The sequence below is a fragment of the Drosophila subobscura genome, chromosome U (genome assembly GCF_008121235.1).
Source record: "Drosophila subobscura isolate 14011-0131.10 chromosome U, UCBerk_Dsub_1.0, whole genome shotgun sequence".
NCBI classification, from domain to species: Eukaryota; Metazoa; Arthropoda; class Insecta; order Diptera; family Drosophilidae; genus Drosophila; species Drosophila subobscura.
The window spans coordinates 3990963-4004631 of NC_048534.1; the positions used below are offsets into that span (position 1 = coordinate 3990963).

General features: G+C 43.9%; 3 protein-coding genes across 4 annotated transcripts; all 3 read left to right on the top strand.

Moving 5' to 3' along the window:
- Positions 1-2930: 2930 nt before the first annotated feature.
- Positions 2931-4531, top strand: LOC117901819 (mitochondrial uncoupling protein 4C-like). Its single transcript, XM_034812737.1, has one exon. It carries the CDS (start codon positions 2995-2997, stop codon positions 4000-4002), a length of 1008 nt encoding a protein of 335 aa, XP_034668628.1. The 5' UTR covers positions 2931-2994; the 3' UTR covers positions 4003-4531.
- A 276-nt stretch (positions 4532-4807) lies between these two features.
- LOC117901818 (mitochondrial uncoupling protein 4C-like) lies at positions 4808-5928 on the top strand. Its single transcript, XM_034812736.1, has 2 exons — positions 4808-5477; positions 5538-5928. Exons 1-2 carry the CDS (start codon positions 4823-4825, stop codon positions 5891-5893), a joined length of 1011 nt encoding a protein of 336 aa, XP_034668627.1. The 5' UTR covers positions 4808-4822; the 3' UTR covers positions 5894-5928.
- A 2505-nt stretch (positions 5929-8433) lies between these two features.
- LOC117901799 (trithorax group protein osa) lies at positions 8434-11659 on the top strand. Of its 2 annotated transcripts, none has more exons than XM_034812711.1 (2): positions 8434-8671; positions 8741-11659. In XM_034812711.1, exon 2 carries the CDS (start codon positions 8822-8824, stop codon positions 11648-11650), a length of 2829 nt encoding a protein of 942 aa, XP_034668602.1. In that variant the 5' UTR covers positions 8434-8671; positions 8741-8821; the 3' UTR covers positions 11651-11659. The 2 variants fall into 2 exon arrangements, with proteins under 2 accessions (XP_034668602.1, XP_034668601.1); XM_034812710.1 differs by having other exon boundaries at positions 8435-8657.
- The last annotated feature ends 2010 nt before the right edge of the window (positions 11660-13669 follow it).

Genomic DNA, 13669 nt, shown 5'->3' on the forward strand with positions numbered 1-13669 from the left:
TTTGAGGGTAGGCGCAGAGAAAAAATCACAAGCAAAAACCGAAAATAATCGAAAAATAAATATATATATCTACATATATGTATATTTATATATGTATACTATTTGGAGATCCATGCAGATGCTCTATTTATACACGTGTGTGTGTATGTGTCTGTGAGAGGTGTGGTGTGCGCCCGTGTGTGTGCGCGGTGTGTGAACACTTTTTATACGATTGCGAAACTTGCATTAAAATAAAGATTCTAGATTCTGTTTCTTCCCGCTCCCCGCACCCCACAAACCACGCCATTTTGCCATAAGAAATGTCTATGTATAGGGTATTAGGATCTTGACCATATAATCACACCAATCGCTCGCTCTCTCTCCATCTCTCTTACCATATACATATATCTCTCTCATTCTTTTTAATTTGCTGTGTGCTCATTGCTTTTAATGTTTCGAAAATCCTATCATACTACATCATGCTTAACATACATACATAAAAGAAACGTACATGTAGACCGTTAAGCGTGCAGTGGTGCAACCCTGGGGTTATGCGTTGCCCAACACTGAAACGGAGGAACATTTATTGCTGAAAGTTGCAAACCCTGCAGAAGACGAAGAACAGAATTCGGCAGTTAAATCGCCATTAAAACTCTCTTACCATACAAATAACGTAACAAAAAAAAAACAAACAATGCATGTGTTATAATTAAACTTACGATTACCATACTACAAAAAATCATACATAAATTAATGTGGCTTTTCCGGAACAATCCAACCTCCCCTCCCAACCCAACATACTATTCCCTATACTCTCGCCCTTAACCTCTTAGCCTCCACCCCCAACCATGAGTCCAAAAACACACACAGACATTTTTCGTACAAGCAAACAGAAACGTGAAGTAAAAACCGAATGCATAAATATATGAATATAAAACATAAAACAAAACAACACACAAAAAAAGAAAAAGCAACATATATAATACGATACTTTAATACTATTGAAATAAAAAACTCGAGTGAGACAAACACAAAATTCTCCTCATAAAAAATTAAAACAAAAGTGTACAATTTTTTTGTAGGGTTCACACAGCTATCAAGGGATATCGATAAATTGTTGAACTTTTGAGATGTTATCTAAAAGTTTCGGATTCTTTGTGGTTTGCTTTTAATTAATTTAAATAATTCTCGTTTAGGCTTTCTTTTGCTTTTCCTATTATTTCAGATCTGCTGTCGATAGATCTTTGACCTTGTTATCTAAAGTGATATCTAAATATTGTTGACCCTTTGTCGCTTTGTGAATGCTTTCAATTTATTTTAATTAAATCCGGTACAGTCCTTTATTTTCTTGTCCTACTATTTGAGGTCTGCTCTCGATACGATTGTCGTACAATCGATAGAACGTTGAACTTTTGCGTTGTTATCGCCAGGGCTTTACAAGTTGATGATTCTTTGTGATTGACATTGATTGCTTTGCTTATTTTTGGTTTGCATTTCTTTTGAATTGCTTTCTTTCAGGTCCTCTGCTCATTGAACTTTTGCGCTTTATCGCTAGATTTAGCATTTATGAACTTTTCTTTGATTGACATTGTTCTACCCACTTTTTGGTTAGAAACAGTCGCTTTGCGGCTTACCTTCTCTTTCTGCTTCATAATTCGATGGATCATTGAACTCTGGCTGTGTGTTGTTATCGCCCCGCTCGTACTTTGTAGCTTTAATGGTTTTCTTTCAATTAATTTATAAGACATTGCTCTGTCTCTCCCTCTGGCTCTATGCCCATGTTTGGGTCTATGCAAATTGTCTAGTTATTTTTATCGCTGCATAATCATTCTCAATGCGAAACGCCTGACGCAAGTGCGCAATTATTTGGGGGTCAACAAATATTATAGTACATAAAACAGAGATATTTATTTATTAATTTTCTGTGTGGGTCTCCGTCCTCCTCTCCAATTTTTGCAGCTGGCATTTCTTTCAGTAATTTTTTTCTGGCCTTTTGGTGGCATCTATGTATGTACGTCCTCCGCCACAGCACAAAACATTGACCCAAATTTTTGGTTATTTCTTTTTGGTATTTTGTAAATGTGTGAAAATATGTACAAATATTTTTCTGAATGTGCTCATCCGTCGCTGTTCATCTTTCACTTTCGCTTTCTCAATAGCTTCCCCCTCTTAGTTTTATTTCTTCTCTGCTATTTTTGGAGAAAATCAAAACGATTCATGAAAGAGCTGGCTGGCTGGCTGCCCCGTCTCGACAACTTTTTATCAGCAGTACAATTAATCATATATTATTATTGTAACTTTTTTTTTTGTGAGTGGCCTTTGGCTGCCTCCCTGCCCCTCATCCCATCTCGCTTTGCCATCTCTCGCTCTTTCTGTAATTTGAGGCGCGTGTTTTGTTTTTTATTTCCATGTCTAACGGACAAATTCAAATTCGTTTGGCTGCGGGGCAACGAGCGGAGCGGATAGGCGGACGAGAGATTGATTCATTTAATAAAATATGCTAATGCTAGTCGTAGTCGCTCTACGATTTTCTGGGCTATGCTGAAATGCTTTCGCTAGTTGCTAGAGTCGTTGGAGAGCTTAAATCAATTATTTTTTAAGGCGTAGGTTATTACAGCAGTGAAATTCTAAAGATCTGCCCGTAAACATTCAGTTTTGGTAGCCCTAATGAACAGCGTTCCAGAGACACGAATGAGGGTGACAGCTTCGGTACCAGTCTCCAGCACGAGCCGCAGGATCGACTCAAGGTCGCGTACAGTTGTGTTCGCACTCGGCGCGTTGTTTGTTTTCGGATTCTCGGGATAGATAACACAGTGGGGAGTCAAGAACTGTCCTAAAATATTTGTTAACGCTTTGCTTTTGCTTCTAAAAAATGTACCAGATTTCTTTTATTTATTTCCCATCCCAGATTGCTTTTCAAACACTAGAAAATAAAAGTAGATTTACCATAAAAAAATAGTTTAAAGTCTGGTAAATTATAGTAAACATCCAATAAATTCCAAGTAACTCTCAAGAATGGACAAAGATCCTTTAAAACACTGGATATTAAAGTCCAACCGAATGGACAGGCGACCGCAATTACCGCCAGTGTCCACCACTGAACCGCTGACGGTGCGAACGGTGCTACAACTTTATTTCAATACCTTTCTGGGCGCCAACTTTGCCGAGTCCTGGGTGTACCCATTGGATGTGGCCAAGACACGCATGCAGGTGGAGGGTGAGGAGGCCAAGAAGACGGGCGCCAAGGTACCCAATGCTTTGGCCACGCTCAAAAGTATCGTCAAGAACGAGGGCCCCAAGACGCTGTATGCCGGATTTTCGGCCATGGTCGCACGGAATTTGATCTTCAACTCGATGAGGGTGGTGCTGTACGATGTGTTTCGGCGGAAGTTCATCAAAGTGGATGAAAATAATAAGGAAACACTGTCCGTCTCGTCGGCGCTGTCGTGCGGCTTCGTCGCTGGCTGCATTGCCCAGGCGATGGCCAATCCCTTTGACATTGTCAAGGTGCGCATGCAGACGGAGGGTCGCCGCAGATTGATGGGTCACAGGCCGCGTGTCACCAATATGTTGGATGGCTTCACGGGCATCTACCGTGAGGGCGGCCTGATTCGCATGTGGAAGGGCATCACGCCAAGTTGCCTGCGCGCATGCCTCATGACCGCCGGCGATGTCGGCTCCTACGATCTAAGCAAACGTTTCTTCAAGAAACTCCTCGATCTGGACGATGGCCTGCGTCTGCGTTTCCTCTCCTCCATGTGTGCCGGTCTGACGGCCAGTGTGCTTAGCAATCCCGCCGATGTCATCAAATCCCGGGTGATGAATCAACAAACGGATGCCTCCGGCAAGAATCTCACCTACAGGAACTCCATGCATTGTTTGGTAAAAACTGTCAGCGAGGAGGGTCCCCTGGCATTGTACAAGGGCCTGTTGCCCTGCTGGTTTCGTTTGGGTCCCTTCTCGGTGCTGTTCTGGTTGTCTGTGGAGTTCTTAAGAGATCTGGAGGGACAAGCGGGTTTCTGAGTGCAGGAACTACATTTTAATGGAAGGAATTGTGATTTTAAAGAGGACTGTAGAGGATTCGGCTAACTACTAGAACAATTTTAATTTGGAGAGCAATGTGAGGTATAGACTGAAGAGGATCTTCAATTGTTGTGAACCTAAAAATTTTCCTCAAAGATCATTATTAGGAGAGCAAAGTGCGGCATAAACTCGAGAGGATCGTCATTTCTTGTGATCGTAAAAGCACTTTACTTTCTTTGTCTTATTCCCATCAAAATTGGATTGGAAATCTCATAGAAATTTGTGGAATTGAGAGGATAGGCTGGAGAGGATATTTGTCTGTTTGGTTTGTGCATATTGTCTCAACAAAACCGTATTAATAATACCCGTAAAGAGGGTACACATTAAAGTCTTTAAGAAAACTTCGAAGAGGAATGTGTAAACGGGAGAGAAGCATCATTTGTTTTGATCGCAAGTGCTTCAAATTCTGCTGCATATTGCCATCAAAATAGCCAGTTATACTTCAAGAAAAGTGTCACTGCGATCATAACTTATTCTGGAAAAAGAAGATCATCTGGTGAAGATTATTGCGTATTTGGTTTCTTCATATTTTCTCATTAAAATTGTATAAGTTATCCCGGTAAAAAAGACACCAAAGAATTTTCATCCTCAAAAGAACACACATCATAATCTGTGAGCAATCTTCCCATCTCAGCTCGTATTTTGTGAAAATTGTCATTCAAATTGTAGTACAACGTTCCTGCTTTCCAAATACGTACACTCTCCAAATACACTCTTTATTGTTTCTGTAGTTTATATATTTCGAAATTGCTTTGCAACTATGGCCCGTGATGAGAGTCCTCGGAATTACTTTCGCAATAATTATTTCGCACCGGCCATTCGCCTTGTGGAGGAGGCCAGGGTGCAGCGTTTCGATGGTCTGTTTGCCATGTACTTCAACACCTTTTTGGGTGCCGCAAGTGCAGAACTCTTCACGTATCCCATGGATGTGACCAAGACGCGTCTGCACCTGCAGGGCGAGGCGGCAGAGAAGTCCGGACAGGGTAAACCACGACGCGGCATGTTCGGCACTGCGTTGGGCATGGCTCGAGAGGAAGGTTTGAGTGGACTCTATTCTGGTCTCTCCGCCATGATCTTCCGGAATCTGTTCTTCAATGGTTTGCGTGTGGTGTTGTATGACTGTCTGCGTTGCAGATTGTCCTATGTGGATCCGGCCAGTGGCAAAGATGTGTTGACAGTGTCCCGTGGCATTAGTGCCGGTGGTCTGGCTGGTTGTGCTGCTCAGTTTATAGCCAATCCTCTAGACATTGTCAAGATCCGCATGCAAATGGAGGGCAGGCTTCGGGCTCTGGGGTATCCTGCGCGTGTGAGCAATGTGAGGCAGGCGCTGGGCGATGCCTACCAGCATGGCGGCCTGCGTTCGTTGTGGAAGGGCTGCGGTCCCAGCTGTGCTCGCGCCATGCTACTGACAGCTGGTAAGGTGTGCAGAGAGATCTCAGACTGCAACTTCCTCTAATTTCCGACCTGTTCCCCAGGTGACACGGCCTGCTATGACCTCAGCAAACGTCACTTTATGTCCTGGCTACATATGCCCGACGGTCTGCTCATTCAATTTCTGTCCTCTGTCTCGGCGGGCTTTGCGGCCAGTGCTCTGAGCACACCCACGGATGTGGTGAAGTCGCGTATTATGAATCAACCCACAGATAAATTTGTTCAGGGTCTGCACTATAAGAACGCCTTCGATTGCTATTACAAGCTCATTAGCCAGGAGGGTCCCTTGGCCATGTACAAGGGCTTTATACCCTGCTGGGTGCGCATTGGTCCTTGGTCGCTGGTGTTTTGGTTCACCTTTGAGAACCTCAGGAAGTTGCAAGGCCAAACGGGGTTTTGAGTGCAGGTAAATGTTAAGTTTACTCTGAATCTCGCGCTTCTAGGGTAGATGATTTGGAGTAATGTTAAAGTATACAATATAAAAATGATGGAACTTATTATGGGTTATAAGGGTAAAAGGGCCTTGGCGTAAAGGGAGAAGTTGTATGAATGGAAACCTAATGCAATATTTATAGAATTTCTCATGAAAATCTCTTAAATTTATCACTGGGGTATCATGGATTTTATCATTGATATTTTTATGGAGGGAATGAGTCCATAGTCCATAGGATGAGTCTTCAATCTATTAAGGATTTTATCAACGATCCGTAGTGGGTCTTATCTTGCTAATATCTTTGATATTTGTACGGTTCTACTAGGGATGAATCATGAATCCATTAGGGATCAATATATTCATGGATCTTCCATAGATTTATCATGCATTAATCATGAATATATGTATGTGCAATACGATCATTGAATTATCCCTCATTAATTCCCTCACTTTAGCTATAATTTCTCTGATTTTTCTCTGCATACTCCATTTATATGCCGCTTTGCCCCTTAAGGTTTCTCAGCTGTTCACGGAATTACTTGCTCAAAAGATTGACTCTTTGGTGACATTCCATCCCAGAAGAAAGCTTCATAAATAGCTTAAGTTATAACTAATTTTTGCCACTTACTCAGTGTTTTATCTTAAAGGAAACGCAAAGTGATTTCCCTATAAAAAGAGTCAAATACTTGCTGCAAATTGAGGTAATTTTTGGGTAAAAAAATCCACGGGTAAAGCCCAGTGCAAAAATAACCCAAAAACTAATGTGGCGATTTTGCAAGCAAAAAACCAACCTACTTAATAGTTGCTATCTACAAAAAAGAAATTTTGTGATAAGCCGCCAAAGGTAGACTCGTAGATTGCCAGATAGAAGAAGGGGCTACGACCACACCCTTGTCTGCGGCGGGGCGCTTAACCTGATTATTAATAAATGATAATGAATGTAGAGCTTCAATGTAGACCACATAATAATGATGATGACGTCGTGTGTTGCCTGACTGCCTGTCGAATATGTTTTACAGCGTTGCAGCAGCGGCAACAACCCCTTCTGGTGTCCGTGGGTGCGGTTCCCGTTTCGGTTTCTTGAGCGGGAGCCACTCAGTCTATTGCCTGCCTTCCCCCGTAGCCGAGTAAGTGGCAAATGTCTGACATAATGCGTAAATCCTCCGCCCTTACCCCACTTCAAAAGGTCTTTTGCACTTTTGTTAAATTGAATGGGGCAGAATGACGGTTTCTGGGGGGGGTTAATTTCAAGTTCTGAAACACACGCATGGCGCAAGGTGAATATGCTTACAAGGTAACGTCTCTTCATCCCTTTCCAGCACTCTTCCCTGCGTGCGTGGTGAATAAATTGTCCTCCCCACAGCGGACAACTTCACCTTGTAGGTTAATTCACCTTGGCATGGGTTAATTGCTCTTTCCTTAGTCATCAGTGGAGTGGAGAGGGTAGTCTCACGTGTGGTTCTCATGTTTGGTTTTGCGTTTACATTCGTTTCATGTTTGCTGCTCTTTTTTTACGGCCATTTCATGTGCGACTCTGAATCCCCATGGTTCTCCTTTTGGCTGTCTTTCGTGCTGCGGTTTCCTCTCTCTCTCCTACTTCCCGTCTTTATTGGGTTTTCTTTTATGGGTCAGGTCAGTTACAGCGAATTGGAATCTAACACCCGCTGACCCAATGACCAATTTATCGGCTAATAGCTAATGTTCAACACAATGCAAACATTTTCCTAAAAAAACACAGACGGCTCTGGGTTCTTTCTTCTTTTGTTCTTTGCTGGCAGAACTTTAGGTTTAATTCTTTTGCTGACTTTGTAGTTCGATTGTTGTTGAGGCGCTGGCAATCGGAGAAGTTTGTTGAACTGCAAACACACGCGAAATCACAATTGCGAGGATCAGCGGAAATTGGTGGCTGGAAAATATAGGATTTGGCATGAAGGAGCGTTTAATGCTCTAACTGAGCAATGAATGTTGATAGAATATTGATAGAAGCACTCGCATTGCTTAAGGGAATTTTAATGAGAAATTGGTGGAAATAATGAGAGTCTTATCCAAATTTAAATGAGCAATTGCCAATGTTCCAATCGGATGAGCAACCAGGAGATATATGGCTAAAAAGCAGCTTAAATAATGACAGAATTAGGGGAACTTTAGTGATCAATAAACAGGGGACTAAAAATATTTGAATCTTAATGAGAAATTATAAAGTGTTCGCTGAGGAATCAAGAGGCGAGAGAACCAACTCGAATGATATGGAAAAGTTCATCAATCAGGAGAACAGATGCAGAAAGGAGGTGGTTAATGGTCATCAGGATATCTTGATGGGAAAAACAAGCTGAGTTTCTTAGTATCTTTAACCCAGTGAAAGAAAATTCCTCCCCATTAAAACTGCAAAGAATATTGTTTAAAAAGGTATTAGATATTCAAGTTAAAGGTATACAAATCCTGAAAAATCAATAACCAATCCCAAAACCATCGAAATTGTCACACAACTTCACTTTCCAGCAGCGTATTCCTTATTCAAAGTAAAAACCTATTCGCTCCGTTCGACGTTGCATTCGGATTTATTCAGTCATGTGATTTGGAAGCGAATGAAACTCAAATTACGAGTAGCCCAGTGCCATAAACCAGAAAAACTTCTGCACAGAAAAAAAACCCCACCAGAAGAGGAGGAGAAGGAATATTCAATCAAAGAAAATCAGCAATTGGGCAAGACAACTACGAAGAACTCTGTTGGGTAAGAAGAACGTGGTGGGTGGACGTAGAACTTTGAACACAGAGGAGAGAGATTCTAACAATTGACAAACGATTCTGTTCCAGAAAAAAGAGGAGAGGAAAGACAGCTCTAAAGTATATAAAAGAGCTCTCGAGCAGCAAACGGAAGTTAGTAAGCGGAAGAAAATGGATAAATATTCACACCACGGGAAGACTTTGCTGTGGTTATGGTTGGTCTTTGGGCTCTATGGGGCTTGGGCAGCTGAAGAACGAACTGTAAGGCTGCCTGCAGTGGAAGTCTCCGAAAAAACTGAAACTGAAGCCCAGAATGTGGCAGTTACCTTTCCTGTGACTCCAAAGAAGGAGCTGCCCCACCACCGCTCGAAGCGAACTCTCACCACCATTTGCGTGGAGATCAAGCCAAGTGGTCCACTGGAGGAGCCCTACTACATGTGCAAGGGTGAGAATTTCGGCGATGAAAACAAACAAAGTTGCGTGGAATTTAAGCCCGGTGGCGCCCACGGAGAGCTCTACTACATGTGCAAAGGCAATGATTTTGCAGCTGGAACAGGACAACCAGAGCAGCCTGCACCCTATGGGTTTCCCCACCCAAAGCAGGCACCAGCAGCTGCGGCACCAACGTATCAACCACAAGCAGCACCTATTGCGCACACCTTTCCGTCGTTTCCCGTCTTTGGAGGCGGGTTATTTCCAGGCCAACAGCAACACGAGGAGCCCAGAAGGGAAACGCCAACGACGACATATCAGGAGCAGCGGCCGCAGCAGGAGGAGTTCCAAAAGCCTCAGCAGCAGCCCCAAAATGCTCCTCAGCAGCAGCTCCAATACGCAGAGCGACCTCCACAGCAGTCCTTCAATGCTCAACAGCAGCCCCACAATCCTCCACAACAATTTGGCCACCCTGGCGGATCCGTGGCTACCCCTGCGGCTGCATCTGCTGCGCAGTCATATGGCTTGCCAGCAGTTCTTCGCCCAAATCCAGGCAGCCCGTCAGCACTTCAATACGGAGGTAATGCAGGCGCAGGCCCAACGGCCACGCCCACTGCATATAATTCTGCAGCAGCTCCGAAGTCGGCGGCAGCAACAAAAGCAACGCAGGCACAGGGGCAGCAATACAAGACGCCGCCAGTGGTAGGAAGTCGCCATCAGCCTGGGCTGGATGCGGATGTGTTGGGTGTGCCCAGAGTGGGCTTCCAGCCGGAGGAATTCAGACAGCAGTATCGTGGAGGCATGGCAGAGCCACCGATGCAGCAGCGCCAGCAGCAACAGCAGCAACAGCAGGATTTGCCAGAGCCGCAAATGGTTTGGTTGCCACCTGCGCCAGTGGGTGACCCGCACGATGATCCGGTAATGAGATCCTTCTATAGTAGTTTGGCACCACAGCAAATAGAAGGAGTAGCTGCAGGACCTACAATAGGAGCAGCACCAACAGTGGGAGCAGCAGTAGGACCCACACTAGGAGCTGCAGCCCAAAGGACACCTCTAAGGACAATGCGACCTGCAGAACCGAACGAACCTCTGGTGGGTCAAAGCTATCAGCCATTCTATGGCCAAGCCGCAGAACCTCAGACACCACCCACATTGCCTCCGCCACCGCCTGCATATACCAGGCCAGAGCTGCCTCCATCAAACCTGGAATCCGCACCAGCTGCCTACAACTCCTACTGCAACGGCTGCAACTCTCCGTTTGTGCCACGACAATGTCCAGGGGATACTGGTGTAAGCTACAGCACTGTGTGTCCCAGCTTTCAGCCCGTGATCATAGCCATGCCCTGCTACGAGCAGCAGCCCACGCATTATCTGGCGCTGCCCAATAGAGTGGCAAGCTCTTGTGGCAATGAGATGCCTGGTCCCAGTCCCTATGGATCGTCATATGGTGTAAATCAGCAGGTGGCAAGTCCGTATGGCATGGCGCAGCAGATGGGCAGCGCCTATGGAGCTAATCAGCAGGTTGGCAGTCCTTTTGGAGCGCAGCAGCAGGTGGGCAGTCCCTTCGGAGCCAATCAGCAAGGTGGCAGTCCCTTCGGAGCGAATCAGCAGATTGGCAGCCCCTTCAGAACCAATCAGCAAAGTGGCAGTCCCTTTGGATCCAATCAGCAGGGTGGCAGTCCCTTCGGAGCGCAGCAGCAGGTGGGCAGTCCCTTCGGAGCGAATCAGCAGGTGGCCAATCAATTCGGAGCGAATCAACTGGTTGGCAGCCCCTTCGGAGGCAATCAGCAAGGTGCCAGTCCCTTTGGAGCGAATCAACAGGTTGGTAATCCCTTTGGAAGCACTGCACAGGTTGGCAATCCCTTTGGAATGGCACCACAGATGACTAATAATCCCAACCCTGGATTCAACATGAATATGGGGGCCCAAGTGGGCAGCCCCTTTGGCCTGGCCGGTCCTCAGGTCGGTGCTGGCTTCGGCATGGGCCTGAATCCATTTGGACCATTTGGCAGCCTGAATCCGTTCAATCCATTCAACAGAATTCTCGGCGCTGCAGCGCCCACCACGCCACAGCCCCATAAGAATGGTTTCCAGCGAATTTTCCAGTTTGACAGTTCCACAACGGCACCGACAACAACAGAGGCACCAACCGTGGGCTCAACTCTGCAGCAATCCACGGAAAAGTCGGGAAAACTAAACTTTTCCAGCAGCACACCGACAGCGGCACCGAGCACTGCCTTATCGGAGCCTAGTTTGGGAGCTGCCCTCTCCGCACCGGCAGACGAGGATGAACACGAGGAGGAGGAGGATGAGGAGGAAGATGAGGATCATGTGGAGACCACACCGGCAGCCTCCAGCGAAGCTGATGCTTCTGTCGGTGCCTCCCTCGAATCCATACCCCTGGGCAAGCTAACTGCCAAGGATCTCATGAACAAGGCCGAGGAGAGTCTCAAGTCGGATGAGCAGGGAAATACCGAAAGTTCATTGAAGGCGGAGAAGCGCAAACGCCACAATTCGCGGCTCAATAAGGGAATCAACCAGAAGCGAAAGTATCTGCAGCAGCTGTAGAATTTTACTCCAGAGTTTTTTACTTGTATGAATAAAACAAATTTAATTTATAAATTGTGAAGTTTTTTCTTCCATTTTTCAAGACGGTTTTTACGAGTTTACCTTTGCAGGCTTAATCTTTTGCGTGGATCTGAGTGGACTTTTCGTGCCACTGAACATGGTGTGGAATTTAATGATGGAATGTAAATATTTTCTTTAATTAAAAGGAAGTTTTGTGACAGTTGAAGTGGGGGTCTTTTTATGGTGAGTATTTTGGGTGTAACATTATGGAAATATTTCTAGCTATTTTCTGCAATTAGTCTACAACTTTTTTCTACATTTTCTTTGCTATTCGAATTGTACGTTTGAGGTGAAGGAAACACTCAAAGAAAGGATTTTAATTTATGGCATTTACCCAAACAAATTTCCGTTAACGATGGGTGGGAGTTGAACGAGAGTCTTGGGGATTGACAGGAAATCATAGAGGGACTTGGGGGATTTATAAGATATGCAAGGAAGACTTGTAAATTAAGACGGAAACTTGTTCAAAACATTTTCGTCAAACCTCAAAACGATTGATAGGAGATTGAAATGGACTTTGGGATTGATGGGAGCTTAAAGAGAGACTTGTAGATTGATAAGATATAAACAGAAGGAACAGTTGTAGATTTAGGCAGAAGCTTGTTTAAACCTTTACCTTCAATTCTTTTTATTCATCTATCTGTGGGCCTGTCAACTGTAAATATCTTTCTTTAACCTTCGAAATGAAGCGCTCCTCTATGCCCACCTCGTATATCCACAACATATTTAGTTTGTAAATAAATATTTCCCACTCGCATGTCTATCCATCAATGCCCAGTGCCCAGCTCCGAAAACGTTTAACAAAAGGCCGTCGGATGAATAAGCAAAGCCAATGGCCAAAGCCACTTAAGGAAGTATTTTATATAGCCAGCAGATACTTGTCTACATATGTATGTATGTATGTATATGTAGACACAGTAAAGTATATATTTATCCTACTGGCTTTTACTGGATATATGTACCTCCGTATACTTCCGTTTGGCTACGGCCATGCCTCATGGCTTATGGCTTATGGCTGGTGTTTTCTGTTTTGTGTTTATGGCCAACACCGACAGCTACGCTCCACGGATCAAACAGGAACCACCAAAGCCCCAAGCACCAGCTGGCGATTAGCAATTTCGAGCACGTAACAGAACAATTTAAATAAACCATAAAGAGAAAAGTTAAGCAAAGAAAAGGAAAAATAAATGAAAACACAAGTAAATAATAATGCTTAGAGTCAATGCACTGCTGCAAAAAACCACTTGAATTGTGTGGAGAGAGGTTGTTGGATCTTGACTTGAGTCTGGGATTGGAATTGGGAACACACCAGCTGTGTGTGTGGGCCTCGTATTGGGTGGGTTGCTGCGGCTTCTATTATTAAGTGGGTTACTCTTTTCAGGGGGCTTGCGAAATATGAGAGGCGAGCAGGGAACTTCCTCATACCAAGCGTACTCATTATGTTGTGGAAAAAAATAGGGGCTAAGAAGAATGATAAATGCTCTTTCAAATCAAAATAAAAATGAATAAAAGAACAAATCACTTAATATTTAAGTAAGTTAAGGAATACGTAAAGAATAATTATGTGTGGTGCATCTTGAAATATTCCAGGAGATATAGTTTTAAGTATAAAGAACGAAATTCATTAAAAACTAATACAAAATAATTGAATTAAAACCAATACAAACTTATATAAATATACTAGCAAAGGAGATGTGTTAAAGTATGTTGTATCTTTGTAACTCTTTTCCACACCACCATAGCCCTATAGTCATATTCCCTTTGACGGTATTCGACTGCAATCTTTCCTAACTGCTAGTTTCCCTAATAGGTCTACTAATTCTTGTTATATTCTAGAGTAATTTTCAGATATTTTAGGTACAGCCTACACCTATCATCTGCCCTTTATAAATGTTAAAAAAACAATATTAGTGTAGTTTCTAAAATATATGTATATATTTACTTCGTTCTCATCCCTAC

Coding starts and splice junctions, on each gene's coding strand:
- LOC117901819 (XM_034812737.1), top strand. CDS start 2,995: ATGGACAAAGATCCTTTAAAACACTGGATATTAAAGTCCAACCGAATG.
- LOC117901818 (XM_034812736.1), top strand. CDS start 4,823: ATGGCCCGTGATGAGAGTCCTCGGAATTACTTTCGCAATAATTATTTC. Junction 5,478..5,537: donor CGCCATGCTACTGACAGCTG/GTAAGGTGTGCA, acceptor CCTGTTCCCCAG/GTGACACGGCCTGCTATGAC.
- LOC117901799 (XM_034812711.1), top strand. CDS start 8,822: ATGGATAAATATTCACACCACGGGAAGACTTTGCTGTGGTTATGGTTG.